General features: G+C 42.5%; 1 protein-coding gene across 1 annotated transcript in view; it reads right to left on the bottom strand.

Annotated features, from left to right (window-relative positions):
• The window catches only part of egfra (epidermal growth factor receptor a (erythroblastic leukemia viral (v-erb-b) oncogene homolog, avian)), an 88,876-nt gene that overhangs the window by 40,301 nt on the left and 22,132 nt on the right, over nucleotides 1-26,443 (bottom strand). Inside the window, exons 2-5 of the mRNA XM_084327508.1 lie at nucleotides 6,157-6,308; nucleotides 2,752-2,938; nucleotides 1,333-1,464; nucleotides 4-72 (exon numbers count right to left, since the gene is read on the bottom strand). Of these exons, the coding sequence (XP_084183634.1) occupies nucleotides 4-72; nucleotides 1,333-1,464; nucleotides 2,752-2,938; nucleotides 6,157-6,308 (540 nt within the window). The remainder of the gene's footprint in view (nucleotides 1-3; nucleotides 73-1,332; nucleotides 1,465-2,751; nucleotides 2,939-6,156; nucleotides 6,309-26,443) is intronic.

The raw sequence follows: 26,443 nt of genomic DNA, 5'->3' as shown, positions 1-26,443 counted from the left end.
TACACGTCTGGCAGTTATGAGGACCAGGTGCCCAGCATGAACCGTTGAAGCAACTGGAGTCACATTTTCTACCTGCATAGGAAGAGACCAGAGGAAACACAGTTAGAACACAATGCTCACTTCACGTCCTTAAGCTGTAGTAACATAGTAGTAACATAACTATTTAAGTGAAAGAGGCTTTTTGACAACATTTAACCTGATTCCAATGGTTCTGTTGTGAGGAGGACACGTGATAATAGACCTGTTCGGCGACGACGTCATGACAAATATGCGCACGCAGACCCGAAGCAGAAGCAGACCCGAGAGCTGAGCTGCATCTGCCCCTCACCCGGAGGACTGAACTGCAGATCTCTACTGAACTGCAGATCTCTACTGAACTTAGATCTCTACTGAACTGCAGATCTCTACTGAACTGCAGAGCTCTACTGAACTGCAGATCTCTACTGAACTGCAGATCTCTACTGAACTGCAGATCTCTACTGAACTACAGAGCTCTACTGAACTGCAGATCTCTACTGAACTGCAGATCTCTACTGAACTGAACTGCAGATTTCTACTGAACTGCAGATCTCTATTTCCTCCTTTATTTCCTCAACCCTCCTCGGGTTGGGCCTACAATAGTTGAAAAGGGTTGAGGAAATACTTTCTACATGGGCGGCTACGTGGCGTAGTGGGCAAGGCGCTCGCCACGAATGCGGAGACGCTGGGCTCGCCTGTTCGAGCCCAGCGCTCCACATTGCTTTCAGTTTAGCTGGTCGTTCACACATTGGCCGTATTAGGGGGTGGGAAACTGATGGGTGGGGATCGGGCGTTGTGGACAGCGACTCCTACAGGTCGGTTGGTGCGCCTGCGCAGTAGAATCAGGAAGTGTCGGGGGCAGCGTGAGCCTCCCACGCGTTACTCCTCGCCACTGAGAGATCGAGCTGCGCAGGTGAAAAGATGCAACTGCTGTTACCTCAAGTACCGGAGGGGACTTGTGCTATGTATGACTTAGTCCACATTGCAGCCGGCTTGTGGGAGGCAAGAAACAGCGTTCGTGACAGGGGAGGGTTGAATTGGATGATACGAAATTGGGATGGGAGAAAAATATATAGAAAATGGGAGAAAAAGTGGAAAAAAAAAAAAGGAAATACTTTCTACAGTCCACTAGAAGTCCTGCTGGTGACATCATCTGGTGGAGATTCTTGCCACACGTTGGTACAATACGTTTTTATGTCCGATTACCACGCGTCCTCCTCACAGCGATAGGATTACGGTTGAAAATCGGCTATGTGTCCTTTTTAAGATAATGAATGACTTGGATTATCTCCGTCTGTCAAGTGAACTCCTTACATAGTGGGTTTCTGCTGGGGTTGGGAAGCTTCATGTTGGGCTTACTGTCCCCGTTCACAATGTCGTACCACTGGATGGTCTCCGCATTGCACAGCTGGTTGCCTGAGAACTTCACTCCTCCTTTGAGAATCTCTAAAGAAAGAGTTGAACGGTTACTGTGAATCCACATAACACAATTGTGAAGGAATGTAGCCTGTCTGTCTGTTCTATTATCAATGAGGTACTGCATGGGGGGAAAACCTTACTCATACCTACCCATACTTACGTACAGTACGACTATAGTATCCCTGCTTTTCTTTCCACACACACACACACACACACACACACACACACACACACACACACACACACACACACACACACACACACACACACACACACACACACACACACACACACACACACACACACATACACACACACACACCAACTTCTACATAAATGCTATAGAAACTATAGAAACAGAGCATTTCTATGGGAAAACCACAGGATTATTATTGTGATTCACCATAAATTCCTACAATATTCAAGTTCAAGTTCAAGTTTGTTTATTAATTATCACAATAAAATACACATACTTTACGGTGATATGCTTGGTTCTGTATGAGCCCCTGAGAGTGTGCTTCATACAGTAAAAAAAAGTAAGTTAAAAGTAAGTTAAAAAAGTAAGTAGAGAGGAATATACAATATACATATATACAATATACAGTACAATATACAATCTAAAGTACAACCTAGGCACAGTCTAAGTACAGTGAGTACAAATTTGTAAACAGTGAGGTACAATGCAGAGAATGAGGTACAAAACTTTGAGGTAAGGTGCAATTGCAAATGAGGTATGAATGTAGTGCAAATCTCTTTAATAATAGATCAATATAATGTAGTGTTAAAGTGTCTAAAGTGAGTGTTTGTTTAAAAGTGAGTTAATAGTGATGAATCTCTGCAGTATTTCTGTGGTAAATCTATAGTGTGTATAAAAACTAAACAGAAATACCTTTTAGTATGGTTAATCTTCATAAAATCTACTACTAGAGCATACATTTGAGCCATCCAAGAAATTATGGTTAATCTTCATAAAATCTACTACTAGAGCATACATTTGAGCCATCCAAGAAATTACTTAGAAATTAATTAGTAAGCAAAAGTGGTTACCTGTGTTGAACTGGTTTATTTTTTAGAAAAAAAAATGTTCTGGATTATTATTACGACTACTACCACTGCCAATACTACTGATACATCCCTATTGGCAAACTTTATATTTAAAAATATAAAAAAAAAAAAATGAAATGTTTTTTATTTGAAGTTTTTATAAAAAAAAGAAATTCGGTTCATTATAAAACTGTGGCGGGACAAATTAGCCACAGTCTAGGTAATTAATGGGAAACACTGAAGTGCTCCTGTGCGGAGAAGGGTACTGACCTGTTAGGCTGGTCAGAGGAAGCTCCGTCGTGCCCAGCCCCATGCTTCTGTTATAGTTGAGCAGCACGGCCAGAGCGAAGCCTCCGTCGTAGAGGGAATGACCTCGGATGATTCGCAGGTTTTCTAAGGGGATCCTGGACGCAGTGTTGATGGCAATCAGAACATAACCCCCCACTTCCTGAATAGACTGTGGAGGAAACAGTGAGAAAAGCCATGGCTATTATTACTAAGTCAAATAAATTGGCCTCATTTGTTGTCAGTTGCAGTTTGTGACTGTAATTTTTATCAAAAGTATAGTATATTATGACGTTTCTATTAGGGATGTCCGATATTATCGGCCTACCGATATTATCGGCCGATATCGGCATTAAAATGTGATATCGGAAAATATCTGTATCAGTTTTCAAATATTTTTTATTTAATTTTTTTTACATCTCTATAACCTTTATTTACCCAGGCAAGCAAGTAAGAACAAATTCTGATTTTATTTATTGTCAAAAGTATGCATAATGTTGTGTTAATTCCACAACAAGAGATATGTAATGTTAATTACCTGAAATTATTCCATTTTTGGGGGGGGGGAAACCCTGCATATATACATATACATACATATTTAATCGATCCCTGAAGGAGTCAGTGGTCCCTGCCTGCTTCAAGATGTCTACCATTATCCCGGTACCAAAGAAACCCTCCCCAGCAGGTCTCAATGACTACAGACCGGTGGCACTCACCTCTGTGGCCATGAAATGTTTCGAGAGGCTGGTCAAGGATCACATTTGTGCCTCCCTCCCCAGTGATATGGACCCTATGCAATTTGCATACAGGCCAAACAGGTCCACTGACGATGCGGTCTCCCAAGTACTGCACAGCACCCTCTCTCACCTGGACCGTCAGAAGGGGGGCTATGTGAGACTGTTGTTCATTGACTACAGCTCAGCGTTCAACACCATAGTCCCCACCAGACTGGTGGACAAGCTGATCGAGCTAGGTCTGAGCTCCGCTCTGAGCGCCTGGATACTGGACTTTCTGAGTGAAAGGCCCCAGGCGGTCAGGGTGGGGGGGTCAGACCTCCAACACCATCACCCTGAGCATCGGGTCCCCCCAGGGCTGTGTTCTGAGCCCCCTGCTGTACTCACTATACACACATGACTGTGTGGCCAAGTTCAGCTCCAACTCCATAGTGAAGTTTGCGGACGACACAGTGGTGGTGGGGCTGATCTCGGACAACGACGAGAAGGCCTACCGGGAGGAGGTTGAGGTACTGGAACGCTGGTGCCAGGACAACAGCCTGCTCCTGAACATTGGTAAAACCAAGGAGCTGATCGTGGATTATAGGAGAGGACAGCAGGAGACACACACACCACTGAGGATTAACAGGGCTACCGTGGACAGAGTGAGCAGCTTTAAGTACCTGGGGGTCCACATCGCAGAGGATCTGACATGGACAACACACATAGACTTAGTCGTAAAAAAGGCGAAGCAACGCCTCTACCACCTGAGACAGTTAAGGAAGTTCAGAGTATCTGGGAAGATACTCCAGTCCTTCTACTCCGGAGCTGTAGAGAGCATCTTGACTGGAAACATCACTGCCTGGTATGGAAACAGCACGGCACAGGACAAGAAGGCCCTACAGAGAGTGGTGCGCTCAGCCGAGCGTACCACGGGTATTGCACTACCACCCCTGCAGGTTCTATACAACAAGAGGTGCAAATCCAGAGCCTGCAGAATAATGAAAGACCCACACCACCCAAACAACAGCCTGTTCATGCTGCTCAGGTCAGGCAGACGCCTGCGAACACCAGCTGCTAGGACAGAGAGACTTCGGCTCAGCTTCTTCCCCCAGGCCATCAGAGCCCTGAACACTGAACTCTCCACACACAAGCACACATGAGCACACGCACAACACACTCACTGTACACGCTCACACACTAGCAGCCACTTTAACATGAGCAGGCAAACATGACTTGACTTGACTTGAGATACATACAGTGTGTGAGATACATACAGTATGTGTGCGTGTGCGTGTGCGTGTGTGTGTGTGTGTGTGTGTGTGTGTGTGTGTGTGTGTGTGTGTGTGTGTGGTCCCTGATCACATCCAGACCAATCATTCAACTGCATGTCCACTACACTGTCCTTACAGCTATAGGGTTCAAACAAGGTTCCAATTAACCTTGTTGAAATGAGTCAGTCATCAACCACTGAAGCGATAAGAACTGTGATGAGCCTGCAAGTATCCTGGGTGGCTCGGCTGACAAACTATCCCCAGACCCAGTGACGTGGCGTCTAAAAAAGCTAACTTGATCCTTTTACCAACTGTGATGATGTGCATGTTTAGTAATGGTTTCCGCCGCGGCAGCATGGGTGGATCTAGAACCCTGAGGAAAGACAGGTCATAGTGGATCTAGTGGTCACTATGCACCCTGAGGAAAGACAGGTCATAGTGGATCTAGTGGTCACTATATGCACCCTGAGGAAAGACAGGTCATAGTGGATCTAGTGGTCACTATGCACCCTGAGGAAAGACAGGTCATAGTGGATCTAGCGGTCCAGGGGTGTAAAAAGTACCCAGAAATTTTACTTAAGTGAAAGTATGGGTATCAGAGTATCTGGTTAAAAACACACTTGAGTAAAACTAAAAAAGTTTCTACTTTGAAATGTACTTAAGTACTAAAAGGTAAAAGTAAAAACTTTTTTTTTTATTCCGGGGCAATGAAATGTTCTCTTCATCACTCGTACTATCATTTGTGGCCATCGTCTGTAGCTTGTCACTCTGACTGTCTATTCTTCTGATAGCAGGTGTTTAATCAAAGATCCCCGCTTTCTAGTCTTGCACAAGGACCAATCAGCATGGGTATGGGCCGGTTAATTTTCCATTGATGGGGATTTGATTGGCTGTTTTTAAATAAAGTGCAGTCGCAGGATTAATAACGTTAACGTTAGTTCCGCCAGAGAAACAAATATACCAATTAAAATGGTTGGACCTGCGAGATTTGTACTTAATTGTAGGCCTTCATTTTAATTATTGTTACGAAGTACAATTACTCAAGACAGGTCATGGAAGGATCTAGCGGTCACTATATGCACCCTGAGGAAAGACAGGTCATGGTGGATCTAGCGGTCACTATATGCACCCTGAGGAAAGACAGGTCATGGTGGATCTAGCGGTCACTAATGCACCCTGAGGAAAGACAGGTCATGGTGGATCTAGCGGTCACTAATGCACCCTGAGGAAAGACAGGTCATGGTGGATCTAGCGGTCACTATATGCACCCTGAGGAAAGACAGGTCATGGTGGATCTAGTGGTCAGTACACACCCTGAGGAAAGACAGGTCATGGTGGATCTAGTGGTCAGTACACACCCTGAGGAAAGACAGGTCATGGTGGATCTAGTGGTCAGTACACACCCTGAGGAAAGACAGGTCATGGTGGTCTTCCATATGCGTGACCTCCAGGTTCTCCAGAACCACGGTACAGTTGCTGTATGTCTTCACCATGTTGTGATAGTGGTCGTCTTTGGTGCCCAGCAGGTTGAATCTGTTGGTGATGCCTTGGCATACTGTGGAGGAAGAAAGGAGTTGATGAGATACATAATAGGAATGTTAACTTAAACAAATTAAATACTTATATCATTCCATTTAATGTTTTATTTTACATGACCATTGCAGCTGTATAAAATATTTGTTACATTTGTAATGTTTGTAAAAACAAATAAATAAATAAATTAGTAAAAGGAGAGAGACATACAGGCCACACACCAGCAATATCCATAACACAGTGCACCTCACGTCAAGGTTATGTAAAACAACAACATGTTTCCTTCAGGGCAGTTTGTAAAAGACCTTTAAAGGTATTCAAAGGAGGGAGTGCTTCTAAGGTAATGGTATTTTGAGGCTCATTCCATACCCACGGTGCATACAAGGAGAAAGCTGTTTATACCAAGCTCTCTATGCACCCTGGAGACAATATAATCAGATTAGTAATTCTGTAGATCTGTAACATTGGAATGAAACAGACATGTATTTTGAGTTATGAATGGCTGAGAAAGTTCTAAGACGGTTATTTTCCATCTACAAATCAAACTATTTTTTGTATCCACTTTTTCTCCTTATTTTAAATTTTTTCTCCCATCCCAATTTCGTATAGCCAATTTTCCCCTTCAATTCTCCCCTCCCCTGTCTTGAACGTTGCTAGACTATGCCTCCCACTGGTCGGCTGTAGTGAGGATAGAAGCCTTGCATCACGTGTCCCCTTCGGTACACGAGGAGGCAGCCTGTCGCATCTTTTCACCAGACAGTGCGGTCTCTCAGTGGCGAGGAGTAACACGTGGGAGGCTCACGCTGCCCCCGATACTTCCTGACTCTGCTGGACAGGCGTCACCAAACCGACCTGTAGGAGTCGCTGTCCACAACGTCCAATCCTCACCCATCGACTTTCCACCTGCTACCTCTGCCAATTGAGTCTCATGGCAAGCACAGAGAGACTCAGAAGGAGCTTCTAACCCCAGGCCATCAGGATGCTCAATGAACAATGATTGAACAATGAACAATAACAGGCCATCAACACACCCACAGCACACACACACTCACTTTAAATAAACAACACACTGTAGCACCCACTTTACCACACTACACTTTTACACTTTACACTTTATATTTATATTATTGGTAAGGGAATTGCACATCTCTCATTCCTTATTCCTTATTCCTTATTGCACCTCACCACCACAAGGTGGCACCACAAGCTAAGCTATACCTCACCATTTTTGTACCAGATGTACATACTGTATATAGAGGTATACTGAACAATTGTTGTTTACACTTGTTTTTACTTGACTTCTTGACTTTCTATTTTATACTTATTATACTTATTTATACTATCTTGTTATTATCTAGCACACTCTCAGGAGCAAAACAGAAAGAAACATTTCATGCAAAGTATTCTGTATTTCTGTATGACAAATAATAAAGAAACTTGAACTTGAAACTTGAGATAGTATGACGACTGGCCCAAGCCGCAGGCAATGCTGACTCTGGGAGTCGAGACCGCAGCCTCTTGCATTGGTGACGAGCGCAATCTCTGCTAGGCCACCCAGCCGCCCCTACAAATCAAACTCTTCAAGAACATTATGTAAATTATTATACCCCACATTAGACGGTCACATACATTGTGAATTGTGGCTTTAGGACAGAATTTTTATTTGATCTGTTTGGTGAAGCCCCAACATACTGTAGTGGGAAAATGGTGATTTGTTGAGATTGACATTAATATTGCTTAAGGCTAACACTGCCTAACACTGCCCAAATTAAGAATTCCAATAGGTTATTTACTTATTTCCATGTCTTAGGAAGGTTCAATCAATATTTGTGAACACAAGCTACTCTCTTATAAAGCCAGAAACCAGAGCAGTAAGACTCAAACCTGTGCTGTCATCAGGTATAAAGTCTGGAGCTGCTCCATAAACAATGCATGAGAGACTGATTTTGTGGATCCACAGAATGTTTGTAGTGATCTCAGTTCTTCTGAAACAGAAAATGTAACCATATACTCAGAACATTCTCCTGGGTCGTATGTAACTATACCATCTTTACCAATTCATTGTCTAATGGAGCCGCTCTAGACTTTATTCTTGATGACATCACAAGTTTGAGTTTTAGCACTTTAGTGTTTCGGGAGTTGTATATTTTTGGACAGTTTTAGACCATAGTAATAAGATGTATTAAAGGAACACGGCGACTGGGAAATGCGCTTACCGTCTTCTCCAGAGTCAGACAAGAAGATATACAGCTGATGCCAATTTCCTCTCTGTGCGCTCTGTAGAAAACTATCTGAATGCAAGCTGGCCTAGCTCAGCACAAATAAATGGAAGCAGATATGTAGCGGCTAGCCTAGCTAAAACTCCAGGAGAGTTGTTAGTTGGACAACGCCTAGGCGATAGCTTCATACTGAACACACAAATCAGGAAATTGGTACCTATCTTATTGTCTGACTCCGGAGAACACGGTAAGCGCATTTCCCATAACGTTGGCGTGTTCCTTTAAATTTGGTATAGTTCCCCTTTAAAAGCAGAAGCCCTTAATCTACATTAGTCAAGTCAAGTCAAGTCAATTTTATTTATATAGCACATTTCCAGGCAGCGGCAGCTGCCACCAAAGTGCTTCACAGGCAGGTTGATAAAAACAAAATAATGTGATGCAAGATATAAGATTAAAAACATAGTAAAGCAATGAAAGTAATAAAAACAGGTAGGACACAGTAAAACAAAGAGGATAGAAGGGCCAGGGGTCTAGTGGTGATTAATCTGGTTCTACGTAATCAGCACTATTTATTACAATACAACATCAACAAACATTTACTCTTGGCCTCATACCAATCCCACATGTTATATAACACACTCTCTGCACAGTGCCCTCTCTGAATTTATGATGAGTACTGTGTGAACGTTTTCTTTCCCCTGTGTGTGCCATCGTTTGTTAAAATGGTGTGCATAGTCATAACCTGGTCAGTTCTCCTGTTGAAAATAGCTGATCTGGGGTTTCATCTGGAGCAGGAATCACATCCCAGCGATGAGAGTGCATGGTGCACATGAGTCAAAGTGAGCTGGCCGTATTTATATTGGCAAGGGCCTGCGTCTTTCCACTGCTATTCAGGCTAGTTAAAACAACCGCTACAGCCCGCATCTCCTCCAGCCCATGTCACTTCTGAGAAGACATTCCGTGTTATTCAGAGAGTCCAGGAGATTCATTCAAAGTGCGCAGCACAGCCATTCTGCTGAATTCTCTTCTCTAGAAAATATTATCTGGATTGTATGGTTGTATACGATCTAGATTAAGCATATCAGTATATATATATATGTACTGATATGCTTAATCTAGATCGTTTAACTATATATATATATTGTTAAAAAAAACTACTTAGGATATAAATCAGAGGTTGGTGCATGTACAGTATTTACTGTAGTTGTGACTGCCAATAACAAAGGAGCCATTGACTGGGTGCTCCAAACGCCTACAAGCATTCACTGATAATATTGGCAATCTGGAGTTACATAACAAAGACTTTTGTATAAGGGAGGCAGTATTAATGATAATAAGGAGCACAAACGCTTATTATCAAAGCGATCTCTTTCGATGAGTCTTAGAGAGAGAATGTGTTTGTTAAGAAAACAGGTCATCTTCCTCCTGAGCTGGTCAGACAGGTTCCGACTGGCACTGTGAATGAGTCGCTCAGTCAGCTGTCTGGACTGTTTGTTTGACACCTTCACTCACACTCTCACCTTCCCCTCTCTCTCTCTCTCTCTCTCTCTCTCTCTCACGCACGCACGCACGCACGCACGCACGCACGCACGCACGCACGCACGCACGCACGCACGCACACACACACACACACACACACACACACACACACACACACACACACACACACACACACACACACACACACACACACACACACACACACACACACACACACACACACACACACACACACACACACACACACACAAATGGACACACAGGCACACACACAAATGGACACACACACATACAATAGAGATACACAGATACAGATACGCACACACACTCACACATACAGCAATACTGTACACACTCACATTAAAAACATTACTTTGAAATTCGGTTCTGGTTTAATGGGTTACGGGTCAGTTAGAACAAAAATGTACAAAACCCTTCTTTTCATGATGGAGATGCTGCTCCTGGAATGCCTCCTGGAATGCATTCCTAAACATGTCTGCTCTTGACAGTAGCGAAAGCCATAACATGCTTATTATTTACTCCAGCCTGTAAGAAGGACACACCTAACAGTACTTCACAGACACACTGCTTGTCTTGTCCATTATCCATGGTTTCGATCCATTGTCAACAGACAAGATTCTAGATTCAAGAGGTTTATTTATCACATACATACCAGGGCATACAGTGAAATACGGTTGGCCATGCCCGCTTCGATTGTGCAAGAATACAATAGTAAATAAAATAAGTAGTTTTGAGACACTGGAGGCAGAAAAGGTTTTCTTCTTTTTTTCCTGCAATGCTTGTGGAACTCAATGTGGGCATGAAAGTGTGTGTCAGGAAAGATCCCGTGCTTCATTCTCTCATAGACTTACACTAACATCGCTAACAACTGCTAACAATTATTTTCTGCTTCCAACATCGCAACAAGAGTGAAGAAGGGTCTAATAGACCTGCTAGCGGCCCGTGTGACTCATTACACCCAGCCAGGACCAAAGTGGTTGACCCACCCGAGTGACCGACCGCTCTTGCTAGCGGGGCTAAAATCCCAAACCCTAGTGTGTGATTCTTGGATGGACTGAAACTACCCCACTTTTGTGATCAGATTGGCTTCTTAAAAATATCTATATCAACCTATCTCAAGCCCCGCCCTCTTGATCCTCCAATTACAACTGTTGCTTCCCTCGGACAAAGAGGCCGGGGCTTGAGATAGGTCCATTAGTACCACCACAGATATTTCAAAACAAATCTCGTTAATATCCTTTTTCCATGGAGTGGCTTACTCATTTTGTTGTTTTGTGTTCACATTAACTGGTGGAGATGGCCCCAGCATCAGTAAGAATTAGGCACTAACAGCTGTCTACCCTCCTCCTCCTCCTCCTCCTCATTAGCTTGTCCCCGTGGGCCGTCCCTGACGTGAACCCAACAGTCCGGCAGTCTTAACGCCTAGGCAACAGTGGCAGACTAAGAAAGCAAGCTGGCCATTTTAATTAGAAGAGGCATGTGAGATGTGATTATCTCTCTAATTACTACTCGGAGTGGGAAGCAGAAGCGTAACAAACAAAAGGTTGTCATCACAAGCGTAGCTGTGAGTATTCCTACAGGACGCATCAACACACTCCGTTCCTCTGATCTTGACATTTGAAGACGTTAGCAGGGGTACCCGACTACTACTAATTAATAAATACTGTATACCATACAGGCCTGGCATTATCAACCTGCTGCCTCAGTCCTTACTTGAATGTTTACAATGCATGGTTATGAGAGGCTGAGTCAGGTTATCTACAGTATCTTCCGGACTGATCAAATTAAAGGTGAGCAAAGTTTCCCATTATCCTCCACCTCAGGCCACAGGAACATTCCATTTCAATTTAAGCCTCGAAAACACATTGAGGGCCTGAGGGGTTCGTCGAAAGACTTGAAATTTACCTCAAACCCTACACTCTTTTTCTCGATCCTCCAATCACGACTGCTGCTTCCATAGCCACGGGAACTAGGGGTGCTGAGGGAGCGTCAGCACCCCCACGTCCAGGTGCAGCACCCCCTCGCGGCACGAACGGATATTGATGCAAAATAAATCTGTCACATTATTATAAATAATAATGTAATTGGGTAGGGGAATAAAAGAACATACACCTATTTTAGAAAATAAATATTCTTAAACTAATTTTTTTTTTGTTATTATCACGAGTACACTGTCTGAGACTGTGTCCTGAATCAGCCATAATGCCCCTGCGGGCATTCGTCATTATCACGTTGACACGTTAATTGATTTAACTAACATGGCGCAAAAACGAATTTCGGATTTCTATTCCTTCCAAATCCAAAAAGACCACCGAAACCAGCGTTGATCCTCCATCACCTACACCTGCTGAATATGTAGACGAGGGAGAGCCTCCGGCTGAATCTAACCCGGAGGCAGAGTCGTTGGAAATTGCACCAGAGGAGAACGTGTAGTTTGTGCTGTGTGTAAATACGTTTATAATTAAACAACATGCGTTCTGATGGGCCGCTGAGCCATACTGTATTATGTTCTGATGGCCTGCTCTGCCATAGCTGTGTTGTCCTATGATGGGCCGCCGAGCCATACTGTATATGTTCTGGCCCGTGTCATAGCATACTGTGTTATTTTTTGATGGGCCACGAGTCATACTGTACATGGTCTGCTTGTGATTGATGGGCTGCCGAGCCATACTGTATATGGTATGATATTGCAAAATGTGCGCACAACGATGCATCCCGCGCTCTCGTAAGATCCCCATTCTGCACTTAATTCTAAATAGAGTTCTGTCATTAAAATTCTCTGTAATCTAAGCCTGATTGTTAATTCCTTGTGTCCGTTTTTTTTTATCAATCAAAGCTTTCAAATTGTTTTAAAAAGGTGTGGGCTTTTCGCTTTTGGCGAGTAGGGTATATCTGCAGTGCCGCAACCCCAGGCTTGAACTGTGTGTGAGGGCTTGTACTGTGTGTGACTGTGCGTCGGGGCTTGTACTGTGTGTTGTTTCCGGTAAAACCCGGAAGTAGTCAGTTTGTGCTGTTTATTTTTAACCCTAACCCTAACCCGCAACACGGAACACAGAAATGCAAATGCTGTCGAGTCCTCACTGCTTGTAAAAATAAACAGCACAAACTGACTACTTCCGGGTTTTACGGGAAACAACACACAGTACAAGCCCCGACGCACAGTCACACACAGTACAAGCCCTCACACACAGTACAAGATATATGCTATTGCTTTTGGCTGCTTCCCCTTCGGACAAACGTTTATTCTTCCAAACAGCTGGTGATTGGAGGATCAAGAAAAGAGAGCGGAGCTTGAGATAGGTCAGTTGAAATAATGTTGTTGATTGTGTGACCAGGCATGCCTTACTACTACTACTACCCCGTGTCTGACTCATTTATGACCAGCGCAGGAGGCTCTCTATATGTCCCAACGCCATAAAGCCACTTCCTCATCGGGCCACAATACAGCAGAAAAGAAAGCACTCAGCAGCTATCGGCTACATGAGGTCAGACACACTATCAGAGGCTCAGCATAGCCAGTTGTATATGTCTGATTGAGAGAATTATAGCTTGATAATAAATTCCATATTCATCACAGAACGAATAGATTTTCCCTTGCAACACAATGTTCTGCATCTGAAAACCATTATCACAGTTCCGGCATATTTAGGAATTATTGCACACAAGTTACTACCCATTGTGAGATTGTGGAAAGAGACAAGAGCCATTATGAAAAGGGTGTGTGTGTGTGTGTGTGTGTGTGTGTGTGTGTGTGTGTGTGTGTGTGTGTGTGTGTGTGTGTGTGTGTGTGTGTGTGTGTGTGTGTGTGTGTGTGTGTGTGTGTGTGTGTGTGTGTGTGTGTGTGTGTGTGTGTGTGTGTGTGTGTGTGTGTGTGTGTGTGTGTAATGGAACAGTACCCAAGGTAGGTGCCCCTCTTCTTTTTCCATAGCACCTGGTTGAATTTTGACTCATAGAAATAACAGAGTCCATGCTGTCTGTCTCTAACTGTACCTACGCATGGGAGTGGCCTGCGACCGATGATGCAACTGATACGGCGACAACATGTGATTGCTTCACTTCCTCCAGCTGCATTGTCGTCACAAACTATGTCCAGGAGCTAAGGAGGTGCCAGGAGTGGCAGCTCTGGCGTATCTCTACCTCTGTGTGTGTGTGTGTGTGTGTGTGTGTGTGTGTGTGTGTGTGTGTGTGTGTGTGTGTGTGTGTGTGTGTGTGTGTGTGTGTGTGTGTGTGTGTGTGTGTGTGTGTGTGTGTGTGTGTGTGTGTGTGTGTGTGTGTGTGTGTGTGTGTGTGTGTGTGTGTGTGCGTGTGGGTGTGTGTGTGTGTGTGTGTGTGTGTGAGTGAGGGTTTGTGTGTATGTGTGTGTGCCGTGCATACGCATGTGTGAGCCAAGCCAAGCCGTTGTCAAGGATCACTGTACGAAATGTTGGAGTGCGCCATGCAGATCAGCAGGACTGTCAGAGCAAAGACTTGACAAACCTGGTCATTAGTCATCTAAGCTTGCTGCAATGTGCTCTTTTGATGTTTACTCGTGGACTAGCGTCTTGGAAGTGAAGGGTGTGTGGGCAGATTTTAGTTTCTTGAGGCTATAAGATCTGTAGGACTATGTAAAAGAAACAGCCTAAGCCCTTTATGGGAGATAATTAGCTCCAGGGCCCGCCCCCAACATATCTTCAAGTGTTTAAATCCACTGCGATTAGTGAATATTAGTGGTCAGATTTAGAGGGGAATTATCACTCAATTCAAGAATTAACATATATTATTTTATTTATTTTAGGAAATTATAGTCCAATAAGTGTTTATTTAATTAAATTAAATGTCCACAAAGTCAGAAACCAGACAACCAAGACTCTAATCTGAGACGTCAACACGATACATACAGCCTGGAGCTGACCTATCGACACAGAAGAGGACAGGTTTACAAGGAGTCTTCAGGCACAGGCGGAGCTGCTACAGGCCTTGCAGGTTTCAACAGATCAACCTGTCTCCAAACTAATCTGAAGTTTTATATCCGAATGAGCTTTATTATTATAGGCCTAATAGTGCTGTCAGATATTGGTTCCAAACCAGAGAATGTAGCCTTATCAGCAGAAAAGGATCCTATGTACTGACCCAGTCACCTACCTTCATCTTCACCAGAACCCCATAATTTTCTTTTAATTTTGCACATAATCTCACACACATCCCAACACAGTTTTGCAGACATTCATTTCCTTTGACATTGACAATGAGTTTGAATATGGCCACCAGTGATCGGTATTCTGAGGGTAGGTATTCTCCCAGCACACACAGGAACCATGAGTGACGTTAACTGTACGGCGATTGGTCCAGATGTCAAGTGCATGGTATTAGACCTCTGTGTGCTCAGCTGTGCTTTGCTGTGCAGAGCTGGAGAGCAGACATGCCAATTCCAGAGTTAACTTCATATTGTAGTTGAACTTGCATTAAAAAAAGAAAAACAGCAAATCTCTTAGTTACATCAATATTGTGGTGTCAGAACAGTTTCATGTTTGTAGGTTAAGTATTTAAAGTTCACTAGTGGCCATTCTAGCACTCACATCTTGTTATCAACCGGGAAATGCTTAGTTGTAAGTTGATCGATCTAATGTGATCTATGCACAAAAACTTCTGACAAAATTACTTTTGTCAGCAAATCTCTTAGTTACAACAGGACTAAGTTAAGCAGTGTTTATAGGTGAAGTAACGTTATTTCCAGTGTTCGCTATTTGGCTAAAATGGAATTCAGCCAAGCTCTCTCACTAGAGACAGACAGAAGACATACAGTGATGCACGATATATCGGCCGCCGATATAATATCGGCCGATATGGGAATTTTTTTACACATCGGTATCAGTCCGATATCAAGATAGGGCCGATATATATAAAAAAAAAAAAAAAATTACATGTTTTGGCCTTAAATAGTTTCAAAATATCAGTCATTTCTGAAAATAAGTTACAAAAGTAAAAAGATTATGCGTTTTGGAAAATAGCTCTTTATTTGATTATCATAAAAAAGTGTTTTCTATACAGAGATATCGACATCGGTAAATATCGGTATCGGCCAGAACAGCAATATTAATATCGGTTATCGGTATCGGCCACAATTTTCACATCGGTGCATCACTACATACATCAGTATGTACACATGAAAAATGTAGATTCAGACTCATTAAAGGTTACGTGTGGAGTTCCACAGGGCTCTGTGCTGGGTCCAATACTATTTTTTATGTATATAAATTATGTCTGTGATGTGTCTAAATTATTAAAATATGTCTTGTTTTGCTGATGACACAAGTTTGCTCTGGAAAAAATTTGGAACAGCTCCTGAATGTAGTGGAGAAGGAACTGAGATCACAAAAAAGTGTTGACATAAGTTGTCACTGAATCTAAGCAAAACAAACTATATCATTTTTGGCAATCGAAACATTTATAATCTGGTTAAATTAATGATTGATGATGTTGAAATTGAACGTGTGTATGAAATTGAATTTTTGGGAGTGACAATTGACGAGAAACTAAACTGGAAATCACATCACAAAACATAAAAAGAAAAATATCCAAAACCATGCCATATTATATAAAATTAAATATATTTTAAACAAGAACTCACTCTATTTATTGTACTGTTCGCTCATAGTTCCATACATAACGTACTGTGTGGAGGTATGGGGAACACATATAAAACAAACATTAACCAAATGTTCATAATACAGAAGAAAGCCATAGGAATTGTGAATCAAGCAGATTACTATGAACCGACAAACGCACTCTTTATTAAATCAAATACCTTAAAATTGGAAGATCTTGTTGATCTTAACACTGCAATAATAATGTACAAAGCACATAACCACTCACTTCCAAGTTGCATTCAGGAGTTGTTCCAAGAGAGAGCCGGTATAAGCTCAGGGGAACTTGTGTCTTCAATATCACAAAGGCAAGGACAAATATAAAAAGTCGATGTATATCTGTTAAAGGGGTAAAACTATGGAATAACTGTGACAAAGAAGTAAAAATGTGTAGTTCGATACATACATTTAAGAAATTATTCAAATATACAGTAAGGTGATACATAAATATAAAACCTTATTATTATCCTAATTATATTTTATTATAACATAACTGTATTAAAATCGTGACAAAAAAAATTATATTAAAAACAAATAAATAAATGTGTATACATTTTGTATTATAAAACTATGAAACTTTTGTAACCTTTTGTTTTTGCAAAATTATGTGTTTTTGATTGTTTTTTTTGTAAATAATGTAATGTAAAAAAGGGTATAGGCAATTATAAGCTTCGGCTTCTGCCTACAGATTTTCGGTCATTTTCTTTCTTTTATAAATGTTCTACATTGCTTTGTAAAAAATAAAATCATTCATTCATTCATTCATTACATGCCCGGCTAGAGCTGCCGCGGTATTGATGTTTTCCTTACCGCACACATTTGCAAAATATTTCCTACCGCCGCGGTATTACCGCACACACACACACACACACAAAAAAAAAAGTTTGAATGCATTTTTTTTGTAGTCTACTCTTTATATAGCATATAGCCTGCCTCTAGTCTAAATGTCTATCTTTAGAGGATGACTTTGCAGCATGAATATTGTTTGGGATTCGGCATGCACGCATTCGTTATTAAAAGTGAAACACGGATTCGAAGTCTCCCCTCGGTGTCGCGCCCGCCGGTTACCCCCCCGACCCTTTCTTCTTCTTATTATTATAACGTTACTACTTATGATTACAAAGGCATTCGATTTGTGGCATTAACGTTAGTATAGTTACACGTTCGTATTTACCGGACCACATAGCAAGGCAAGCGTTACTCAATTAATATCTAAGTTCCTTTCTTTGCTCAGAGCGTGCCGAGTTGTACCCATTCTGCGGTCTGTTAATAAAGTTTTCAATCAGACAAGTGTATAGAACGAAGGGCTTTTATTATAACATTTCGTTGCAGTAAAATCATTATGCCTCGTTCCCTGAGGAGCGACGGCGTCGGTAATCCACTCCGGTCTCCGGTGGGAGCTAACGTACTATTAGCCGTGTTGTGATGGCTGAGATTCAGGAAGTAAACGCACTGCAAGATGCTCCAAGCATGTGACGCGTATATCTTCTGACCAATCAGTGGTCTGCAGTGTTTCATGTGACTTTTCTGGTACCCAATAGGGTCGCTTGGAATCTCGACAGAGAAGTAGGGTATATCTGCAGAGCCGCAAGCCCAACGAGAGCGTAATAATAATAATAATATAATAAAAAACAGCGGTGATGCCGGTATTCAGCCCAACGCTGCGGTGGGCATGATGTAACAGCGATACCGCGGTAATACCGATACCGCGGCAGCTCTATGCCCGGCCACTGTCTGTCTCCAGGGAAGGCAGCAGGAGCTCAGCGTTCCTACTGACGGTGCAACCAGAAAAAAGTAGGTAGTTCCTCTCAGGGAGTCCCCAGAACTGATTGGTCCCATATTTAAACAAGTTTTGGATAACGTGAGATTATGTGCAAAATAAATCAGGATTGTTTTTTGGTGAAGTTCCCCTTTAACCCTCATGTTATCCACAAATTGACATTTTTTTACTCTTTATTCTTGGGGTAATTTTTACCCCAGCTGTTTAAACCTCAAGAAAATGATCATAATTAAAACTGTGTCAGGTGCTTTATGTTTCTTTATTGACTACCAAATTAACCATTTCAATAAAACATTATACACATTAGACATATAATTTGTGAGAAACGCACCTCCCCTCTAAATTCGTCATCTCAAGTATATCCGTCTCAATTGATGGTGTTATGAAGAGCTTGAATGCTGATTTTATGTCTTGGACATGGCTGACAGCATATCTGGTGGGGCCTGGAACCATTTGTATGATATCATATTAGCATCACTAAGCCTACCCTGTTGTTAGAGTGGGGAGCGGGACCATGATAACCTTCCATTTTTGGAAAGTAATATGTCTGCTTGTGGTTGAGAGACAACAGGAGCATCTGCACTAAGGATCTCATTCTCATCAGACAGAGGAGGATGCCTCATAATCAGGGTCCTCCTCAACATTATCCTCTGATCTCTTCTATTTCACTTTCACCATCAAAGAACTGTGACAAAACTTCACTGGCAGAAAACCTTTTCTTCACTGTCATTTTTAATTGAGAGAGAACATGAAGAGAAACCACACAGAGTACCAAGAGATACAATGGTTTAGAAGGCTGCTATGCAAGCGTTTATATGTTTGCTCTTTGCCTATTTCTCGCATTGCAGGTATAGAGATTAGATTAGGGCCCTAAAGCAGAGGGACTTTTTTTTTCTTTTCTTTTTTTAATAAATTTGCATGAATATCATCATAACCAATCAAAACAAATATGTGTAAAATATTGACATTTGTATATGTTTTATACAGTTAAAACAGCCTGGGGTCAAATTGACCCCAAGGATTGATTGATTGATTGATTGAAAACTTTGGACTTCACTAACCTTTGGGAAGTATTTCGACATCTACATGGGTATCTTAGTGGTGTAGTGTATCTTGTAGACCAGGCCCATTGCAAATTGCTGTACTCTGTCGTCTACTCTAAGCCATCTTAGGTTGTCAAAATGGGCAGTTTCTTTTAGGGCATTTGAGGTGCTTTGGTACCATGAGGTGCAAGCATAATCGTAGAACCCTTGAATGAGTGCTCCTGTTCAAGTCTTCAGGGTATTTTTTTTTATCCACTTTTTTCTCCTCCTGTTTGTCTGTGTTTTTCTCCTATCCCAATTTAGTCGTTATGCCAATTCCCCCGTCCCCTTCCTTGTCATTGCTCGCATGTGCCCCCCACTGGTCGGTCTAGGGAGCCCTGAAGTCTATCAGATGCTTCCTCCGAGACATAGGAGACAGCCAGCAGCATTTTTTCACCTGCCAGCGCGGACTCTCATTGGTGAGGTGTAACGTATGGGAGGTCACACTACCCTCACCATCTCCCTCCCTCGCTGTGCAGGCGCCCTGACAGACCTGTAGGAGTCGCTGTTTATAACGACCAGACTACCACCCCACCGGCTTCCCTCCCGCTGACTCTGCCAATTGAGCCAGTATGACGGCCGGCCAAGCCGGAGGCAACGCTGACAGCCGGATTTGATACCAGTGTCTCTCGCGTTGATGATGAGCGCTTAGTCCGCTGCGCCACCCAGCCTCAGTCTTCAGGGAATTCTTGTTTACCAGAGAGGAGATCCTGTACAGGAATCTTGTTCGTTGGTTGACGTTTTTGATTACATTGGTTGCCATTTTGTCACAGGAAAGATTTGCCTCTAGGATGGAACCCAGGTAAGTAATTTAATCTTTCCTTGTGACAATATTGTCACCCACTGTAACAGAGTTTGCTATTTGATCCAAAGAGAATGGACTCTGTTTTACCCAGGTGTAATGATAGTTTGTTATCAGCAAGCCAGGTGCAAATTCTGCCGAGTTCGGAGCTGAGGGCTTTTTCAACCTGCAGTAATGGTAAAATAATTATACAATGGCCGATACCATGGTAAAACTAAAATTACCATCAAACTACCATGATATCTTTTTGTGAGGGAAGTTGTGACAACACAGATTAGGAGATGGTTTCTCTCATAAGTCTAGAAGACCGTGAATACTGCTACCAATGACTGAAATGTCCTGGAGCACAGAAATATCATATTTCAAAACTGAAAGAGACCCAATGTAATTACTTCCTCTGTACAATTGGCCAGCTACAAGTATACATTTCAAATCATCATGCTCTATACCTTACTAGTAGGGACAGTAGAAATGGCCCAGACACATTCTCTTCCTCTCATTCACTACCTGCAATTCAATTATGCCTTGTACCAGAGTCTGCTGATTACATTATTGGAAACTCTACACACAATTAAAGGGAAGTCAAGTAACAATGCTAATTGATATTATTGTTTATTTCGCTCTCCAAGTAACCAGCAGCATAGCAAAGCATCTTGCATTAGGGATGGGTACCGAATTCGGTACTTTTAAAGGTACTTACCGAAACACGTCGGTACTACCGAGTATCGATTCAAGTTTTTTTTAAACTTTTTTCTTTTCATGTCAACGTTCACACGCACAATATACACTTAGCAAGGATTTGACTTGATTCAACAACAAAGCAGTCGGGGCAATGGCAAGCCGAAAACGGTCGAAAGTGTGGTTATTTGAAGTTTGGATATTTTTTTTCACAACTGAGGTAGGTAGATTACATTTTTAGAGACTAAAGTACCGAAAAAGGTACCGTTGGGTACCGGTATCGATTCACAGGTACCGGTACCGGTACCGTATCGGTTCAAATGTGAATGGTACCCATCCCTATCTTGCATACAGTACGTTCTGCAAAGTGTCCCTGTGTTAATAACAAATCCATCCTAAAAAGAAACATTATCTTGGATGTTAATGCCAGTTAACACATTGCAATAACAATTTAGGATAAGATCTTGATACAAATCTACTGTAAAGAGATTGTGAAAGAGAAAACAAAACAAAACAAAACAAAAACAGATGTTTTGTAGCAGTTCTTGCTTTAGTTGGACCCAGTACAAACTAAGTGTTAAGCTCCTTGTGGGTGTATTGGCTCAATTTTCTATCCGTACCCCCGTGATTTCAGGGAGGCATAAATCTCCACAGTCCATTATCAGTGAGTGAGGAAAAATAAAGCACACTTCCTTGATTCCTCCAAGGCTAAAAACTGTAGGCCAGTCAGTCGGCCATCCAATAGGAGACGGAGGTGTGGAGTGTTTGATTGAATGGAGATGCGGTGGGATTGTAACTGCGCATGTGCAACACTCCATTGAAAAGACACAATGCGACGCGTGACATCCGTTTACCCCCCTTGGATTCCTCCTGTGCACTGAGCGCACGCTTCCTCCAACCTGCCCTCTCTGATTGGCTGAGATTGAGGAGGTGGTTAAGGGATCAAATCTCATTCAGGGATACATTTCCAAAGATAACACCTTGGTGTACTAATTCAGGGTACGAGGGCGGAAACGTCAAATTCGCCAAATTCCACCCTCAACAAAAATCCGTCTATGGTTCCGGTGAGTGATACGATAAGAGGTGTGACTGGGATAACTTGTTTATTGCAAGGCATATTAACAAACACCATGATGACATGAAACATAAGCAGCTAATGCCTTCTTGTTACATTGTTACAAGTAACCATTGTCCAAATGCAGCCCCCCCCTCCCCCACCATTCTTGTTGTATTTCAATCCCCACCATGCCAGGCAGCCCTGAAGCAAAGAACCATTCTCAAATGTGTGCAGTATCTATGAGCACGCACGCACTTTGCAGTTGGGAGTTGAAAACCACTGATATCCTGCTCTTTGTACTGTCGGTCCAGAGGAAGAAGCAATCTTCCTTTGCGTGGGAGATGCTTCAATCCCTTTGAGAAAGTCTCTGGGCCTCTAAAAAGAAAAAAGGGCGAGCAAAGGGCGGAGGATATCCCCCCCCCCCCCCCCCCCCCCTCCCTCCCCTCCCTGAATGAATGCAACAAACACAAGCCCTTCTGAAATCTCAGGAAGTTGGTCTTTGCATGGGGTAGGTCAGAGACAGAGCTGTGAGCTACAGTGATGCTAGTCAGATACTAAGCTGGTTGGAGTCTCCAGGGAAGTGCTGTGGGAGAGAGAGAGAGAGAGAGAGAGAGAGAGAGAGAGAGAGAGAGAGAGAGAGAGAGAGAGAGAGAGAGAGAGAGAGAGAGAGAGAGAGAGAGAGAGAGAGAGAGAGAGAGAGAGAGAGAGAGGGGGGGGGGGGGGAGGGCTTCAGCCAACCCAGATGTTGGATGTATGCATGTAGCCCCTATTAGCCACAGGCTGTGTTGTCAATCCGTGGCAGAATGACATTAGAGGACATGGAGGGATTTACTTCGAAGTTCACACTTGACGCATGGAAATGGTCTAACCATTCAACTAACCAATTTATTGTCATTGTACAGTACAAGTACAAGTACAACAAAATGCAGTTGGCATCCAACCAGAGTGCAAGTAGCAATAAGTGCACAGACATAGATAACTAAATGTATCAATACATAGTGTGTACAGTGTACAGATACAGTACATGTGGAAGGTGTACATATAAATGTACATTGTGCAGTGCATGAATATATATACAGAGATACAAACAGATATAGATAGATGAATATGCAATGTGTACAGTGTTATTGCACAACGCTATCATACAATGCTACATGGGGGCAACAGTGGCTCAGGAGGTAGAGCGGTCGTCTGGTAATCGGAAGGTTCCCGGTTCGATTCCTGCTCCTCCCGGGCAACGTGTCGAAGTGTCCTTTAGCGGGTCGGCACCTTGCATGGTCGCCTCTGCCGTCGGTGTGTGAATGTGTGAGTGAATGGGTCAAATGGGTGAAAAAATATTTGCAAAGCGCTTTGAATAAAACGTTATATAAATGCACCATTTACCATTTACATGGATAGACCATAGGTTGGACATGGTGGTACAACGAAGGTAGTCATGAATGCAGTGCAAGACAGTTGTAGGCAGCAGATAAGCATGGATTATTTAATCTCACACACATCCAAAAACTCTAAACAGATTTACACTAGGGCTGTCTTAAATACTTCGAAGCTTCGAAGCTTCGTTCAATGGGCATGGGATTCGAATGTGAAAATAAATTCGATTATAAAAAAAATATATATGATTTAATTTTTTTTTTTTTGCTAAATCAACTCTGCCTCTCTTTGTTAACTACAACAAGCAATGCTGTTTGTTATTTAAGATGAGGTCGGACTCGGCACTGACAGATTTGTGTTCATTGTGCTGCTTTTATAAAGCCTCAATTAATGACGGCTTACAATATTTCATGAAAGTGTTTTGTTTGTCTAAGATTTAAAAAGGTTTAAACTTTACAGCACTGACAAAGTTGAACAAAGTGCTGTACAAGTCCCACAACATAAAAAGAAAAGAAAAAAGAAAAGAAAAAAAGAAAAAAGAAAAAAGAAAAAAAATATTATTAAAAAAAAAATTATCTCGAAGCTTCGAATTAAAATCGAATCTCGGCCCCCGAAGCTTCGAATTCGAAAAAAAATTTAGAAGGTCAGCCCTAATTTACACACATTCATTTAGTTTGACAGCTGGGAGTGAAGGAGTTTGAATATGGGCACCACCAGTGATGACATCGGGGACATTGAATCCTTGTGTTCATTACATGCTCCATGAAATGATGTAGGCCTAGATGGAAAAATAGCAATGCCATGTCTTATACGGACTGCTACCTTATCATTTCATTGTGCTTTAACACAACATAGGGATTCAAACTAATGTACTCTCAATAACTGTCAAACTAAATGAATGTGTGCAAAACTTGTTTTTGAATCTGTGTGAGATTTAAATGCATGCTTGTCTGCTGCCTACAACTGTCTTGCACGGCAAAAAATGTCATCTTCACTACGCAGTCAAACCCCATGACTGCTATCTCTCTCTCTCTCTCTCTCTCTCTCTCTCTCTCTCTCTCTCTCTCTCTCTCTCTCTCTCTCTCTCTCTCTCTCTCTCGTTCTCTCTCCCAGAGGTCTTACTGAGTTTGAGTGAAGTCAGGTTTGATTGATTGATTGAAAATTGTATTAACAGATTGCAGAATGGGTACAATACAGTAGGGCTGCACGATTTGGGAAATAATCTAATTGCAATTTTTCTGACAACTGTACATTGGATTATCGATGAAACCTTACTTGGTTCCAAGAAGAGGGTCTCGTGTATTATTGGGTTTAATAGGACATTTTATTGTACCGTACTTTTCGCACTATAAGCCGCACCTGACTATAAGCCGCAGCAGCTAAATTGAATGATGTGTACATATATAGCCGCACTGGACTATAAGCCGCATGTGTTTTAATGTTTAATTACCATATGTAAGGAGTGGAGCCTGCGGCTTAATTTGACTCAACACGGGAAACCTCACCCGGCCCGGACACGGAAAGGATTGACAGATTGATTCTGTGGGTGGTGTTCTTATATTGAGCTTTAAGTTCCCACCTCTACAGAGAATGACTCCCACCTCTACAGAGAATGACTCCCATTGGGACACAATACTGTCGGACAAATAACAAGAATTAACTAATTTACAAGTTGTATTAAGTTTAGCAAATAACATTTCTGTTGTGAAGGGCCAGATTAAACCGAATATATATATTTATTTATATATATATATTTAATTGTATTTGTATATTCTCTAATATTCCCTGATATCCCTTGTATATTCCTTGTACAATATGCATTGAATATCCATTCTAGCCTACTGAACATCCCATAATAGTCTCCATTCTACTATTGGTCGAGACCTTGGTGCCAGGCTGCCATACCCCTCAGACCCAGTTCAAACGTACCGCTCGACATGTACGAACAAGTCCTAGTTCCGCGTAGGAATTTGGCTACCGCACCACTAATGGGACTATTTGTTCATAGTGCGTATATATACTGCGCTACTAAAGTAGGACTTTCCTTTTCAGTCCAGTTTCTTACCCTCCAATAGAGTCACAGACGTAAAGCCTCCCCGCGACGCCACGTGTGGGAGTAAGGCCAAGTTCGCCTACCATCGGTATTGAGACATCGTGTATATTAATATTTGAATAGTCATATTTGGCACTATATCGTCGAGTTGGACGTAGTCTATTAAGCTAATAATAGTCTGTTAATATATAGTGCTTCGTGCGGTGAGAATACTACCGTAGTCAGTACCCCATCGTTTCGGGCAGAGAACTGGCTGCTGACCCAGGGTGGTTGACCCTATGTGAAGCTGCACCCGAGGAGCCCCAGAGCCGACGAGCGAGTGGACCTGTATACCGGATTATTCTACCGACGACAGCCCGCCTTCCCAGGCACGGATTATGCTTTGGATACTTTGATTATTCCATGGATAAAGACCCCCGACACTGCCGTGTGTTGGAACCCCCCCCCCTGGAGAGGACGCAAGGTGAGGAGACGCTCTGCAAGACGAGGTCGCTTCACGTCTCTCCCCCGTGGACCGGAGAGAGCCGGCCCACAAAGAGTCCACCTGCTTTCATCAGTGGTCCAAGGATCGCCGGCGCATTGAACGGCACTACAGTGGGTTCACCTGGGATACCCTTGGCCGGACGAGGCAGCCGGATTCTACCCCCCCCCCCTCCTACTCCTGTCGGCTTACAAGCGACCGGATTAACCCCCTCTAGTGTATCTAGTATAATCATTAAAGTATCATTGCTGTTATTCCTTAACTATTCCAGGTCGTATATTTACCACCTGCGCCTTCAGAGATTGGACATTCTCTATTGATATACCGACGAATACTCCTTGCCATAAAAGTGCATACTATTTCAATTCATAAATGTATTAAGTGATTAAGTGCTTATTCTACACACCATCGCTGTGTAGAAATAAAGACCTGTTTCTAATTCGTACATTTGTGTTGGATCCGTTTCATCTACGTGAGAGTGTTCATG

This window comes from Notolepis coatsorum, assembly GCF_963971535.1.
Source record: "Notolepis coatsorum genome assembly, chromosome: 13".
NCBI classification, from domain to species: Eukaryota; Metazoa; Chordata; class Actinopteri; order Aulopiformes; family Paralepididae; genus Notolepis; species Notolepis coatsorum.
Note: the sequence above shows the minus strand (reverse complement) of the source record. Positions and strands in the feature narration are given on the sequence as shown.